Here is a 16,018-nt window from a genome sequence, read left to right on the forward strand (position 1 = left end):
TCCTGAGCTGGGGCACTGTCAGCTAGTACCGTAACGAGCATGGGCTCAGGCCAGCACAGGAAGCGAGAACAGTGACTGCGAGTCGTCAGGCCTGCACTGAGAACAAGAGAACACTAAGTCTCTTGAACCTGGACCAAAGAGAAGTCTTTGGACATCTACTCTTCACGTAGCAGTTCTTATACGAGATGAAAGTAGCTGGCAAACTGTCACTGAATTTGTCAAATGACTTCTTTGGGAGGAAGAAAATCTAAAAGATGGGCCCAGTTCAGTTTTTTGGTTTTCTTCCTGAGCAAAATTGTGTAAGTTCACAAAAGAGCTTATTCGGCATAAAATGCAACTAGCTAATGAACGCGGTAAATCTTTTTTGATCACTCTTTAGTTCTAGGAGGAAATCCAACTACAGCCTTCTTTCCCCACGCACAATATTTCCGTAGCCATGTCCGTTACAGGAAAGAGTTCACGGCCCGCTCAGACAGCGAGGCACACTTACCACAGTATGTATAAATAAGTTTGGAGTCGATAAAGCGGACTCTGAGATTGTGGAGCACAGCAGGCTCATGAAGATAGCTGAGGGCTGTGAGGTCATTCTCACCCACGAGGATGTCAGGGTTTCTCAAGTGAGGCAGTTCCTTGGTCTTTGGGTCCAGACGATATTCCAAATCCTGAAAATGCACAAGATACAGCATCTGGATAAGTCATGGCAATAAAAGTAAAACAGGCCCGTACATTTTGCTTATTTCCTATTCCTGATATGCTTCTCAGCTATTAAATGCATTCTTTTCCTGGCACCTTCCAAAGCTACAGAAACTGGTGGAAATGGAAATCTTTTTCACTAGATGTATTAACTTGTATTAAGAATTTTTGCTAATATAGTTTGAGAAGTTTAGACTTTTTAAAAAATATTTTATTTTTATTTTTTCCATTTTTTTAGTTTAAATTCGATTAACTAACATATAATGTATCATTGGTTTCAGAGGTAAGTTTAGACTTTTTTAACCCAGTTACTGAACCAGAAGTTTTGGTTTTTAATTTTTTTTTTAAGTAGGCACCACGATGGGCTTGAACTCACGACCCTGAAATTAAGACCCAAGCTGAGATCAAGAATAGGATGCTTAACCGACTAAGCCACCCAGACACCCCTGAACCAGAAGTTTTTAATCTTTCTTTAAATAACCGTTTTTTCCTCTCTCTCTCTTCACCTGTGATAAGTGAGTGAGCAATAAAGAATGGTCAAGTGCTTGGCTCTAGAGTCAGATCAACCCGCGTTCAAATCCTGAAATTGGGGGCGCCTGGGTAGCGCAGTCGTTAAAGCGTCTGCCTTCGGCTCAGGGCGTGATCCTGGCGATCCGGGATCGAGTCCCACATCAGGCTCTTCCGCTATGAGCCTGCTTCTTCCTCTCCCACTCCCCCTGCTGTGTTCCCTCTCTCGCTGGCTGTCTCTCTGTCACATAAATAAATAAAATCTTTAAAAAAAAAAAAAAATCCTGAAATTGGTTACTTCTTTTGTGGTCTTGGGTATGTTATTTAATCTGAATCCTTCATTTGTAGAAAGGGCATAATAGAAATAGCTCACAGGGTGTAATAAATATTAAATGAGGCAAAGCATGGCATGTAGTAAGTACCTGGGAACCCTGAACCCTGAGAGGTCTAAGCATATCCTGAAATTAGGTGTAAATGTGTATATGTCTGTATGTGTAAATATATATAGATATGTGTATTATATTTTGGAAAGACACTCCTTAGTTTTTATTTGATTTTTAATGACGTGATTGGCCCCCAAATTTAAGAAGTACTACTCACTTTATTTTATTTTTTTTAAAGATTTTATTTATTTATTTGACAGAGAGAGAGACAGCCAGCGAGAGAGGGAACACAAGCAGGGGGAGTGGGAGAGGAAGAAGCAGGCTCGTAGCAGAGGAGCCTGATGTGGGGTTGGATCCCAGAACGCCGGGATCACACCCTGAGCTGAAGGCAGGCGCTTAACCGCTGTGCCACCCAGGCACCCCAGTACTACTCACTTTAAAGCCAAGGAAATATGGCTTTATGGCAAAGCCACACATGCAAATTGTCACTCAATCACGCATTAAGGGCAAATAACATATGACAAGTAAAAAAGGGGAAAAAATGAAATTTAATTGTAGAGAGGGACTAGCTGGTTTTGTAAAAAGCCACTTTTCTTAACATTGCAGAGTTATACAGAGGTCAAATATTCAAAATAGGTTGGAAAGAACTATGCTAAATGGAGGGGAATTTACCATCTGCCCCTCGACCTCTCCTTCCCTGTTTATTATGGATACAATGTCCTTCCCCCAAACTGAGTGGTCCTTGCACTGATCGCTGCAATACACAAAAGCACTTCTGACTGTGCAATCTCAGGCAGAACTACTGAACGTCTCTGAGCCTTGGCTTCCTTATTTTGAAAATAGTTATAATATTACCTACCAATCTACAGTCCACAGGGTTGTTGTGAAAATTAACTTAAGAAAATATAGCTCACAGTGCCTAATGTTGTGCCTAACACAGAGCAGGTGAATAAATTAATTCTTTAAATTTGGCATTCAAGGGCCTCCCCTAATCTGGCCTAATTCTTCCCTGCTTTCTTCCCAACTAATCTTGCCTCTGTTTTGCTCTCTTGAAATTCATCCTCCGTGTGGCCACCAATGAGTCCTTTCTAAAACGCAAATCCAGCATCCTCTGTTTAAAAATACTACAATCACTCCTCATCACATATCACTTGAATCCAAGAGTTTTAGGATGATTACCAGACCCTCTGCGATGTGGTTCCCAGCCCCCATCCTCTTGCCAGTCCTGTAATCTTACTTCACCTCCTAACAACATGGAACTCGTGTAGTTCCCCAAATGCACGTTATTGTGCATACCTCCCGCCTTTGCATGTGCTGTTCTGGATCCCTGAAATGCACTTCCCCTCGGCTATTCGTTCTTCAGACCATGCCTCCCTGACCCCTTACCTTCACCAGCCCATCCGGCCACTCCCCACTCTGTTCTACTTTTGTCCCTTGCTTGTACCTATTATATCATCTGCCATACTGTTCATATATATATATCTATTTCTCTTACCTAACACTGATGTCAGAGAGCACCTGTTGCCACTTAACATGCTATATAGCAGATACTTTAATATGCAAGCCTAGAACACACATCTTTCTTAATCTCTGCCCCAGTCAACTTGTTTTATTCACTATCTCCAAAATACATTCCAATCCTCATAGGGTCTACCCCTTTTCTCCCTGTCAATCCAAATTCTATCTACCTTTAAGATTCAGTCAGAATCCTTCTTCCTTCTTGAAGCCTTCCCTGACAAAGCAGTCCATAATGAAATTTCCCTACTAGGCATCCTAAAGTCATTACTATCTTTATAACTTAATAGCAGAGTGGTTACAAGCACAAATCATGAAGACAAATTTTCTGGCTTAAAATCCCAGCTTTATCCCTTAATACCTGTATAATCTTGAACAATCCCTCTGAGCCCTAGTTTCTTTACCCATAAAGTGGTAATAACAACAGCCCTACTACATAGGATTGTTGTGAGGATTAAGTGAGTTATAGCAAGTAAAACACTTAGAACTATGCCTGGCATACAGTAAGCGTTCAATACATGCTAACTCTCAGGATAGTATTACTTGTTTGGCAATAGTTCAACATAACCTTTTGACATCTTTAACATTGTGGTGTTGAACTGCTCTTTAGATCCTATGCTTTATGTAACTTTTCATGTATTCGTATCTAGTTTCCCTGGCTAGACTATAAGTTGTTTAAGGAAAATTAATGTCACAGAGGTTTTTAAGAAAACAGTGTGACATGCCTTGTCAAATGCCATGGAGAAGTCAAAAAGGTAGAACCAAGACGTGTCTACCCATGCAGTGAATGCAGACAGGAAGGTATAGAGACACAATTGGTTTTATTTTTTCTGGTTGCTGGCAAACTGCTTTATACATAATAGTTTGTCAGTAAATATTTTTCAAATGATTAGGTCAGCAAATATCAAATCTCAGACAGGTTCCTTAAGCGATGTTTTCTTAGTTACTAAAATTAATACTAGCCTAAGCAAAATAAATGGGCATACCTTTGGGAGAATTAGAAGTGAATGTAAACCTAATCATAATAAATTCATGGACCAAAATACTGGATTTTAAAGTTCTGCCATTTTCATTTACCCACTGGGATAGAAAACTGAGTTTGCTCTGCTGTTATTTTTTTTAATTCAGTAAGTGAAAATATTAGATTAATTCAAAATTCAACTTTCAGCTGAAGTCAAGTATGTCACAGCAAACTCACACTTCTGAATTCACTTCACTTTATGCCAATGACAACAAATAAAAGCAAAATTTTTACCTTTCCTTCCTCAAGGTGAAGCAGGAGGACTTTATCTCCTGGTTTATAATCTTTGAGCAGCTCTGCTGACTTCCAAACTTCCTCAGGATCAGGTATCCAAACTCTGGCAAACTAGAAGACAAACAGGAAAAAAAAAAAAAATCAAACTAGCAAACCAATTACTTTATACTAATATCTAAACACATCATCATTTATTTATAATGAAACAATTTACAAAAGAATAAATCTTGGCCAATATGAAATTTAATTTTTAAATTAGTAGTTGAAAAGTACTTTAGTTCCAGTAGTACCATCATGCCCACATTATACAAAAAGTATGTTCTGTACTGTGGTAATAATTTTACAATACATGTAAGTTAAATCATTCTGTTGTACACCTTAAACTTATATAGTGCTGCATGTCAATTATATCTCAATAAAATTGGGGGGGGAAGTATGCTCTGAATAAACAGCTACAATTAAAGTCTGAATTTGCTTTATATAGTAAATGCTACCTGAAAATGTAATTTGGGGTAAAAATATACATATAAATCTATTTTTTCACTGAATGTGGACTTTCAAACATCTCAAAGCATGATTGTGAAGCTTGATATGGGGACTCTGCCAGCTTCAACAATACAGCTATCTTTTTATGACAGGATTTACCATTTGAATTTTTTATTGTGGTTTTCATCCTGTGTTCTGCAAAGACTTAGTGATGTCTCAAGTATTCCTTAGAGGCCTTATTAAGGTGTGGAAAAGAGGACAGTAAGCTTGTGGCTTGGAGCCACAACCGTTTTATAGATGGGGCATCCGGAATTTTCTTTGAAGAAAGCTCTGTTGTTAATTTTTTTAAAAATTAAGAAAGCATTGTTGTCTAGTATTTTGCCTTCATTATTACATCAAGATGAGTGAAAATGGTATATCTGACCAACAGTAAGTTTGGCTCTCATAGCCTCGGTACAGTAATCAATCATCAGGCTTTCCTGCAGCAGAAAATCTTTAGCCTCAACCAGACACTCTTTGGACTTCAGCCAATTTTGGACTTTAGGTCAATTTTGAAGAAAAAGAAAAACATATTAATATGAATGAGTCCTCCAAACATCACACTGAAGAAATGTTTTATGATTGCTTGGATTCCTCAGGAAGGAATCTCCCTTTATGTACGTTAAACCTTGATGTTCATTTTCAGGAATATATCATATATAAAAATACCACCACCAGCAGCCTTTCTCTACATTATTTTCTTCAAGCTCTTTTTTTGTTTGTTTTGAGATTTTATATATTTGACAGAGAGAGACACAGTGAGAGAGGGAACACAAGCAGGGGGGAGTGGGAGAGGAAGAGGGAGAAGCAGTTTCCCGCTGAGCAGGGAGCCCGATGCGGGGCTCGATCCCAGGACCCTGGGATCATGACCTGAGCCGAAGGCAGACGCTTAACGACTGAGCCATGCAGGCGCCCCTTTCTTTAAGCTCTTATTACTACCTGAACTAACTTACTGTTATATGATTGCTTGTTTATTTATTTCTTATTTCTCCTTCTCCATTAGAATAAGCTCCATGCCCACCTGTTCAACACTGTATCAAGTGCCTGAGTACACAGCTGGTTCATAGCTGGGCACTTAGTATTTAATGAAAGAATCTCAGAATAAAGGGCATCTTTCTAAATTGAATAAAAGTAGTATGGTAAAAAAACAAACAAACTTGTCATTGCTTTACTTTTCTCTTATTATTACAGATTCATGAAAACTTTTTGTCTGAACAGTCTGCAAAGGAAAGAGCACTCAACTAGGTTATGAGTTCTAATCCCAGGACTACTATACAGGAATCTTAGCCTTTGTTACAGGCATCTGTGAAATGGGGATGACAACAGGACTCATTTAGATCATCTCAAGGGCTTTCATACATAGAAACCTTGTGAAAAGCATAAACCAATATGTAAGTACAGGTTGAGGTTGTTACCAAGTGTGTATTCCATAAGAAATGATTGTGATTGTTATTTGTTACTGAAATTTGTTTTATAACTTTCTTCCCAGTAACATGGTCCATAAACTGAGTACTAGGTGTTACTAAATTTACTAGAGGTTACTAAGCCTTTACTAAAGATTACTAAAACTTTACTCATTCAATAAACATTTCTGTGTACCAATTGCTCCCACTCTGAAGTTCACTTTAGAAAGCCAGTATTTCTATAACTTTCTCTGAAAGGACTTACTGGTTCCAGAAGAGATATGTAATATATGAGATTCAGAGTCACGAAATGACCTACTACCCTGCTGATGAAAGCACAAAAAAAGCAAAATGGGTCTAAGTGAGTTTAGAAGAATGACTGACCTGCTCTAAATAGGAGGAGATTTTTAACTAAATCTACAAAGATGCACTTCCCTGTAATTTGTCAGTAGCAAGTTCTAGCTCAGATTTCCACAAGTGTTTTGGAAACACCTGAGTGCATACTTTGGAGTTAACAACACTTACAGGCAGCACAAGGGCTACGGCCCTTACACTCTCCACGGGCAAGGTATTTAAACACCAGACATCATCCTGATAACCAAATTCCCCATTATCCTATCTCTGTCTCTTGGGAAAGTATCCAAGGAGAAATAGGTCAGAACTCAGTCTATTATTACCATTTTCTTTTTATGGTTCTTTTCCATCTTAACCGATGAGATTGGTGACTCTGCAAAACCAACCTACCAGAACTGGGTCAGTCTGGGAAATATAAAATATATATATATATAAAACTGTATATATATAACTGTATATAACTGTATATATATACAAATATATATAACTATATATATATATACTTTAGTGTGTATATATATATATTTTAGTATATATATGAAGTATATATATGTATACTAAAGTATACACTTTAGTTGCTGAAACTGAGAGAAATTCCAACCTGACAATGCCCTTTTCTATTGCCTCTGTCACCTCCAACCCTACTTTCTACTTTTGCCCTAGGCCCCCAGTGAGAATACACACAGCAGCCCTGAGAAACAGGCCTGAACTTGTATGCCACAACCAGTGGGAAGACTGCCCGAAGACTGCAGTGGGAAGACAGGGCCCCAAAAATCGTATGAGAAACCTGGAAATGGAACACGGCAGCAAGAGGCAGGCAGGAATCAGAAATAAGAGTGGACACACATACCTACTAAGTCTGCTCAGGGTTTCCTGCGACAACAGAAGCAGTTAGCAAAAGATAACCCTACCCGAAGTGAATCAAACTGGACACAGCTCCCGGCAAGACGAGGGAGTGTCCAATGTCCTTCAACTCGGCTCTGTCATAATTAGCTAGTAGAGGGTGAGACCTTCCTGCAATGCTCCTCATTCCCTTCTCCTACTCACACTACTCTAATTTTGTTTCTCAAATATCTCGTTTATGACAACTCAGGCCTTGTTTTAGTTATTCACGGATCTATCTACCTCCCACACCAGACTGTATACTCCTTAAAGCCATCTCGGAATCCCCTCTAATTTTGGCCAACTCCCTCACCCACGGCTGGTGAGCAACACATCTGTGTTGATGTAATTTAAGACGGAGGTAGGACAAGGTATGGAAAAAAGGTGGGAGAACTGGGTTCGAGAGGATGCCACGGCAAACTTCACAGGCCTACCTCAAGACTTTTCCTGAGGCCACAAAGCACAGTGGAGATGGGGTAGGAGCCAGAAACCAAGAGAAGAGAGATCTGTGAAGTGGTAGGCAGAGTAAACATTGCTGTAGGAACTGGCAGGAGAAGGGAAAGCAAGGATTTGGGATCTGAGGTACCGTGACTAAAGCCAAAAAACCGTAGGAGATGAAGGAAAGATAAAGAGGCTTAAAATAGATAACATTAAAATGTAAACACATCAAAGAAAACTTATGACAATTCAAAGGAGCGCCTGATTAGAAAGGAGAGTAAGGACAAAATGGCGATGGGCTACATGTTATGATAACAGGCAAAATCTGAGTAAATAATGCTAGCACAGATTTAAGTTGCATAATAGCTTATGAGGAAAATAAAAGCCATCTGTCTTTCTACAGTACAGCTTAATAAGGCCTGCCTGGCAATGATGAGGTAATACTGACAGGGTCTAATGGAAGAGCCCTGGAAAGGTGGGTTTGGGGGACATGCTTGCACTGGTACTTCCAGAGAAGGGCACAAGCAGTGCTGGCTCAGCCTAGCTTCTCCTACCTTCTTAGGAGCACACCCATCCCTGTACACGTAAGGAGGCACCAGTCATCTTTCTTTTTGTATCCTCTCACAATGACAACAGTCAGGAGGTTCTTCATTAATGGAGATGACTCACTAGAAATTTTGCTGACTTGCACTTTGTTAGTCAAGGAACTCTGAGGTGTGGGGACCAAGAGCAGTTTTTCTGCAGCCTCAGACACTTTGGGAATAAGACTGACAGCACTGAGTAATTGACCAGTCCCTGAATCCCAAAAAAATCTGACCCATGGGATTCTCCCCCTCCTGCAAACTGCCACATACATTACTCACTTTTCATACAGCACATGTGCACATCTTTCCTAGCTCCCTGTTATATCAGCAGCAGCTTGGCAACGTTCCTGAACGTTTGCAAAAATGAATGCTGTATGTGACAATTCAAACAAGGTTATTACAAATACTAAGTGTCCTAGGATATGAACTGAAGCAGGAGAGAGATCCTAAATTATCAACAACCCTGCCTCTGAATCCTGATACTAACACTGATACTCAGTATGGTTACTAAGTAATTCATATAACCTTTACGATATGTCTTGGTGTAAAAAAAAATCAGGAACTACTACCCTAAAGCACATAATGCACATATATACATATGTATACATATATACACACACGCATGCTTGTGCATACGTATATTACATATGTGTCTATATGTATAGGTACATATGTATATAGATTGTGTTCCGGATGGAGGAAATAGATGTATACATCTGGAACACAATCCCTCCCTTTTTCAGCCAGCAGACTCTTATTTATCCTTCATATCTGTGTTAAAGTACCACCTCCTCCTAGAAGCCTTTTCTCATCATTCGGCACTCCATTCTCAATGTCCCCAATACCTCATACAATCTTCACTAGAATTGTCATCCCACTAAATGAAAACTTTGTGTTGTGTGCCTAATATCCTTTCAGCAACTGTGAGCTCCTTGAGGGTAGGGGTCTATCTTCTTTATCCTTGCCTCTTCAGCACTTAACATGGGGCCTGCCCATAATAATTTGTGAATGAACCTTTGACAGTGAATGTTCTTGGCCTCAGACGTTACAGTCTAAGAGGGCAGACTAAAAAACGTATTGGCAAGAGGCTCTCAGAATGTTCTGGAAGGGTCTATAATTTCCAAAAATAGAGAAAGATGCAAGCAACATTAGATGGTTGAGTTACATAAGAAATCATGGTGTGATAGAAGGAAAAAGAGACAGACATGTAGGGAGTAGAGAAGTAATGAAATATTCTTTCCTCTCTCTCACAACACAAACCCATGTCTCCATCCCTTCATAATTCATATGTTCATTTTTCAAATTTTTATTTATTTATTTGTGAGACAGACACGAGAGAGACAAAGCAAGCACAAGCAGGGGGAGCAGCAGGCAGAGGGAGACGGAGCCTGATGTGGGACTCGATCCCAGGACCCTGGGATCATGTCCTGAGACGAAGACAGACGCTTAACCAACTGAGCCACCCAGGTGTGCCCATAATTCATCTGTTTAAAGTGGAAGCTACTCCTCACGTCTAGAACAGACAGCCCCACTCCCAGCCCTACCACAGACTCCTCACTCAGAAGGGGAAGAAGTACTGTGCCCAGCCCTTCCAGCAGCCATGTGCCGGAGCAGCAGAGTGGGGGAACAGATGGGAAGAAAGGTAAGCCAGAGCATCAGGGCAGGATAAGGGGTCACACTAAAATGGGAGGAAAGAGCAAAGACGGTGCATCCTGGGTAGGGGTGGCAGTGAAGAGCAGAAGTGCCCCGTGCCCCCGCCACAGCGCTATACGATGCTGCTGATGAGCGAGGTGACAAACACCAACTGGACTCTGTGGAACTCAGCAAAGACTGTGAGGAAGGAGAGCCGACATTTATGGAGCACGTTCTCTGTGTCAGTAGAGGCCACGATATTTTACATATATAATTTCACCCAATCATCACCGTAACCCCATTACTAACCCATCGTAACAGATATTAAGGCTCAGATCTTAAAAGTGGTCGAGCTAGGGTTCAAATTTTTGTCTATTCTAAAATCCATGTGTTCTTTGCACTTTACCATGCTTCTCCCTTGTTAAAACAGTAGATCTTCTTAAGAACAAACTCCCCTCCCCAATCCAAAATTGTTCCTCTTGGTATCGTACTGGAAACAGCTATTAAGCTGGTCCACGTCATCAGGTGAGACTTAATGTCTCATCTAAGATAATGTGTCAAAGCCACAGTAATCAGCCTGTCATCCATTCTGCGGTATTCCGATTGGCTCTGACCAATAGAATGAGGCTCTGCCGAAAATGAGTTTAGGAAATAATAGCAAAAAATATTTTTAGCATCTCAGGATGCTAAAGACTAAAATTTTAATAGGTGAATGATTCCAGCTTCACTTACTTCTATAAATGAACAAAGTGATAGGGTTGATTTAATATTTTTTATTTTTATTTTTTTGTTACTCTTGAAGTTACCCTATGTGTACTATGAAATGCGCATGGTTTATTTTTTTTTTAAGATTTTATTTATTTATTTGAGAGAGAGACAGAGATAGTGAGAGAGAGAGCATAAGTGGGGAGAAGAGAGAGAAACAGGCTCCCTGCTGAGCAGACAGCCGAACTCAGGGCTTAAATCCCAGGACCCTGGGATCATGACCTGACCCAAAGGCAGATGCTTAACCAACTGAGTCACCCAGGCACCCCAAAATGTGCATGATTTAAAAAGAAAATTGAATTTGTCAGCTTCTAGCAGGCACTGAACTTATTTTAAACTTTTGAAGAAAATAAGAACTCTTCAAATTATTGGATATCTTTTGTTACTTACCATCAAGAGCAAAAGTTAAATAATCTTATTTCTCTAGAATTTTATATGAGATGGCAGAGCTTTGGAACAAATATTTTTAGACACTGCAGTTCTTTAACATTTCTGTAAAGACTATTTTTGGAATGAGGTCTCACTTTACGAGCACAGTCTTCATATGCACATCAAGAAAAATTACTATTTCCATCTATAATTAGCTAGTGGTACTTGAGGACAAATTTCAAAATTTTATGTAAGTAAAACAATCAAAGGTAAAACATAATCACCAACAAAGAAAGGAACCATACTGATCATCTTCATCACAAGGCCTTTGTTTTGTTAGGCTTTCTTTCACTTTCGCTCTTTTACTTAATTCTTGCAATATTCTTTATAATTATCATTATTATTAAAGAGGTTCCTCATTCAACAAACAGCCTGAGAGAGGTTGAATACCTGGCCCCAAAGATCACTCGGCTAATAAATGACAGAACATCAAACCCAGGACGACCGTGAAGTTCAAGATGCTTAGGGTGTATAAGGAAGAAAAAGACCAACGTAATCCAAACAAATCGCTTTCTCCTGATTGTGACCAAAGTTGTCCAATTAAGCAAAACCCACACCTTCCTACCATTTTCAACACTTGCTCCCAATTTAGAGAACAGGATATAGGGTCATGTTAAATAAATATACAGACCTCTGGATATAGAGAGATGTTTTCCTCCCACACAGAATATCTATCATTCTGATAAATGATTTGGTACTGAAACAAGTCATGGGTGATTTTTAAATCTCAAAGAAAATGTCTCGGTGTGGTAAGTTTTTAAGGAGTCAGACAATATATACACTATATGAGACATACAGATAAGCAGACACCAGTATGTAGTTTCCTCCCATTTATAGCAGATGGCTCCCTTTGTTTTGCTCCCAGCTTTAGGGACAGGCACTTCTGGCTAAGATCATGGTCTGGTGCTAACTTGGGACACATTACAGGTCTTTCATGATCAGGCCCCTGCCAACTTCTCCAGGCTCATCTCTCACCATTCCTGGCCTGTCCTTCACCCTCTAACAACTGCAAACACCATGTGGCTTCTCCGTATCTACCTCTTTTACTCCCATTATCCCCAAGTCTGGGGAACCCCTTCTCCATCCTCATCACCCATTTAATGCCTATGTGTCCTTTAAGTGCCCACTTTTCAGCAGCTTTTGACACTGACCTTGGTGCCCACCTGGAACATTTTTTTGCCTGGTTTCTGGGACACCCCATCCCCACAGTTCCCTCAAATCAACCTCTATCGCTCCTTTTCAGTTCCTTGTGCCAAATCCACCTTCTCTCTCCTATCTCTAAATGTTGGAATTGCTCAGATCCCTGAGCTGGGTCTGTTCTCTCTTCTAATGTAGTATTAAGGGTTCAGGCTTCAGGACCAGACTGTTTGGGTTTTGGTGTTTACTAGCTCTGAGGCTTTCTTGTGCCTCACCGACAATGAGAGTAATAATGTCTACTAAACGGAATTATCATAAGGATTAAATGTTAATATATGTATTCAGTGCAGTGCTTAGCACATAGAAGGCAGTAAATAAGTATCAGGTATCTTCATTAATATTAATATTATTATTAGAAATCACTACCGTTATTTTTATAATTATACTGTATTCTACCCACCCTCATGAGTTTAAATACCAGTTTTTTCCCAAATTTCTCTCTCTAGTGCAGATCTTTCCATTGAACTCCAGATCCACGGACCCATATAACTACTTAAGATTTCTATTTAGATGTCTCATAGGCTTCTTAAATTTAACGAGCCCAAAATAGAAGTCTTTGTTTCCACACGCCTTTAAATGTGTCCTTCCTGCGGTATCCCCATTTCAGTAGCAGGCATCTCCACCCAGGTAGTTAGCTGTTCTTGGGAGAAAACTGACACTCTCCTACACTCTTACATCAAATCCATCATTAAGTCCTACCTCCAACATACAGCTAACTTCAATCCATCTCTCTCCACCTCCACTGCCAACACCCAAGTCCTAGCACCATCATCTCTTACCCTGATGCTGGAAATAGCTCTCTATCAAGCGCTCTCCCCTATTCCCAATTCAGCAGCCAGAGTGGTCATTTTGAAATGGAAAGATCTGCTGATGTCTCACCCTTGCTTAAAACCCTCAATAACTCAGGATGAAGCATTCATATAACCCTCTAGGGTCTCGCATTACCGGGCAGCTGTAATTTTTGGAGAACCACCTCACTCAGGGGTCCCCACTATCCCACGGCTTAGCCCCTCTCTCCACTCCACCAAGGACCATCTGCACTGGTTTTCTTCAACTACTTGAACAATCCACGCAACCTCAAGCCTCAAGACATTCTCTCATGCTTTTTCCTGGCTAGGAACCCTTCGCCTAACTGGTTGTATGACTGATTCTAACTTATCTTTCACATCTCAGCTTGAATATCTGTTATTTGGAAGGACCCTCCCTGACCTTCCTATCTAAACTGATCCTCTCTATGATGCTTTCTCATATAATCCTGTACTTTTCCTTCACTATAAAGACTATGAGGACAGGGACTATGTTTATTTTGCTCAAAGTTTATTTTGCTCAAAACTGATACCCAAGGCTAAATATAGTGTCTGATCTGTAAGAGATGCCCAACAACTATCTATGGAATAAATGAAGGTCTCATTCATCAAATCTAAGACACCACCAATGATAAGATGTGTTTTTAACGTGAAAAAAATGTGCATATCAAAACTGAGTAAATACATTAGATCATTATTATATACATTTTTCTTACCCATATCTCTGACTTTTTTTTTATGTCTCTGCATTTTTCCCTTTTTTCCTAATTATTAAACCTTTGTCAAAAAGAAACTTTCATAGCCTTTCTTAAATAAGGCAGAACTTTAAAAATACAACAACCCACTTTAAAAGCTCAGTTTCAGTGTTATTACCTGCAGGAAGCCTTCCTTGACCACCATGTTAAGGCAGGGCCTCCTGCTTGGACCATCCACAGTATCTGGTTTCTATCTCTATGCACTTGCCACATTCCATTATTATCTTTTCACATGCCCATTGCTTTAACTAGATTGTGACCTCCCTGAGGACAAGATCTGTGATTTATCCACTGGCATCACCTCCATACCCAGCCCAGGGGTTAGCAGATAGATGCTCTAAGAGGTGTCTGTCGAGTGAATGAATAAATGAAGAGATGAGTCTTTAGGAGCCACAGAGCTTCCACAGATTTGAAATGTGAAGGAATGTTATACAGAAAGCCATTCAAGACACAGAAGAGATTTGAAAATAATTCAATTAGCTACAAACTATAAGCATGAGTGGAAAAAGGTAACCCAGTCATCCACACTTCAAAATACAAGCTGGTTTGCCCAAACAAAACAGCATTTCTCAATAAGAGGTTACTTTAAAGATGAAGGACAGAACATGCACATTTGGGGCCCCTGGGTGGCGCAGTCGTTAAGCGTCTGCCTTCGACTCAGGGCGTGATCCTGGCGTTCAGGGATCAAGTCCTACATCGGGCTCCTCTGCTGGGAGCCTGCTTCTTCCTCTCCCACTCCCCTGCTGTGTTCCCTCTCTCGCTGGCTGTCTCTCTGTCACATAAATAAATAAAATCTTTAAAAAAAAAAAAAAAAAAGAACATGCACATTTATATCTTATACGCTACCCATCCCTCTGGCCTGTAGCTTGAGTAGACTTTTGATCAACAGACTCCCCATAAAAACTGTTCTAACAAAACCTACAATTTCCACTTTGTAGCATTAATATTTTTAAATGCAAATACAACAGGTTAGGCTAATTATATAAGGCTGCAGTGTTCACTGGAGATATAGAAAGCACAACTATGGCATGCTAAATACCAATGAGGCAGCTGGCCCCAGAGTTACCCTAGAAGAAGAGGAGAGCTGCAGAAGTGATGCTGGACCCGAGGAGCTGCCGGCCATGCTTGTACCTTCAGCATGGTGAGACAGTGACTAGAGAACCAAGAAGCAGAAAAAATTGGATACTGAGGTTATAAAGCACTGACTCTGACAATTCCCAAATTTCTAGAGAGAACAATAGTACACTCTTTTCCCTCAAGTGTGACAATCCTCAGCTGCAAAATGGTATTACTGATTTGCTAAAGACGATCACCCAAACTGACTTGTGGGTTCTCAATAGGACTGAGAGGTAGTGACAGGACAAAAGGAATAAGAGAAAGATCAAAATCAGCTGTCGCTCAATTTTAGGTTGAAAACTCTCACAGTACATGAAATAAAGAACACTTGTTTTTGAGCAAAAGTTACTTCAGCTGTATATGCTGAGAGAATATTTTGAAAGACAAATGCAGCACCAGCAAGCCAAGGTTCTGAAAGATCTTGTGTCTCAGCCTTTTCCTGAGATGTCAAGCTAGTGCCCCAGCACTGACTTGACCACACCCTTCTAGAAGACCAAGATAAATCCCTCTGGAAATAAGAATTTCATTGTCTGTGATGAGTGAGGAAGGATATTATTTCCTTCTACCCCTCTATAACCACTGCTTCTCACTTAAAAAAAAATCCGTGACTTTATTTCTTAATACATAAAAAACTAAAATTTTTAAATACTGCAAAATTTTCACAACTAAAATTGCTTTCATTTTTTATTATCATACAGAGTTAATTTCCTCTTTCTAATTTTTCCCAATATTCTTAGATATTTAAGTTTTTATTACAGAAAATTTCATTGGTATTTTAG

At 39.9% G+C, this 16,018-nt stretch overlaps 1 protein-coding gene across 5 annotated transcripts in view; it reads right to left on the reverse strand.

Annotated features, from left to right (window-relative positions):
* The window catches only part of MYO5A (myosin VA), a 185,281-nt gene that overhangs the window by 118,200 nt on the left and 51,063 nt on the right, over positions 1-16,018 (reverse strand). For 4 of the 5 annotated variants that reach the window (XM_087859219.1, XM_045812047.2, XM_045812046.2 and 1 more), the window contains exons 2-3: positions 4,354-4,464; positions 491-662 (exon numbers count right to left, since the gene is read on the reverse strand). In XM_087859219.1, the coding sequence (XP_087715345.1) occupies positions 491-662; positions 4,354-4,464 (283 nt within the window). Of the gene's footprint in view, positions 1-490; positions 663-4,353; positions 4,465-16,018 lie in introns of those variants that run through there. The other variant, XM_087859220.1, reaches the window with a different exon arrangement.

Source organism: Ursus americanus, chromosome 36 (genome assembly GCF_024610735.1).
Source record: "Ursus americanus isolate L20-20 chromosome 36, mUrsAme1.1.p, whole genome shotgun sequence".
NCBI lineage: Eukaryota > Metazoa > Chordata > Mammalia > Carnivora > Ursidae > Ursus > Ursus americanus.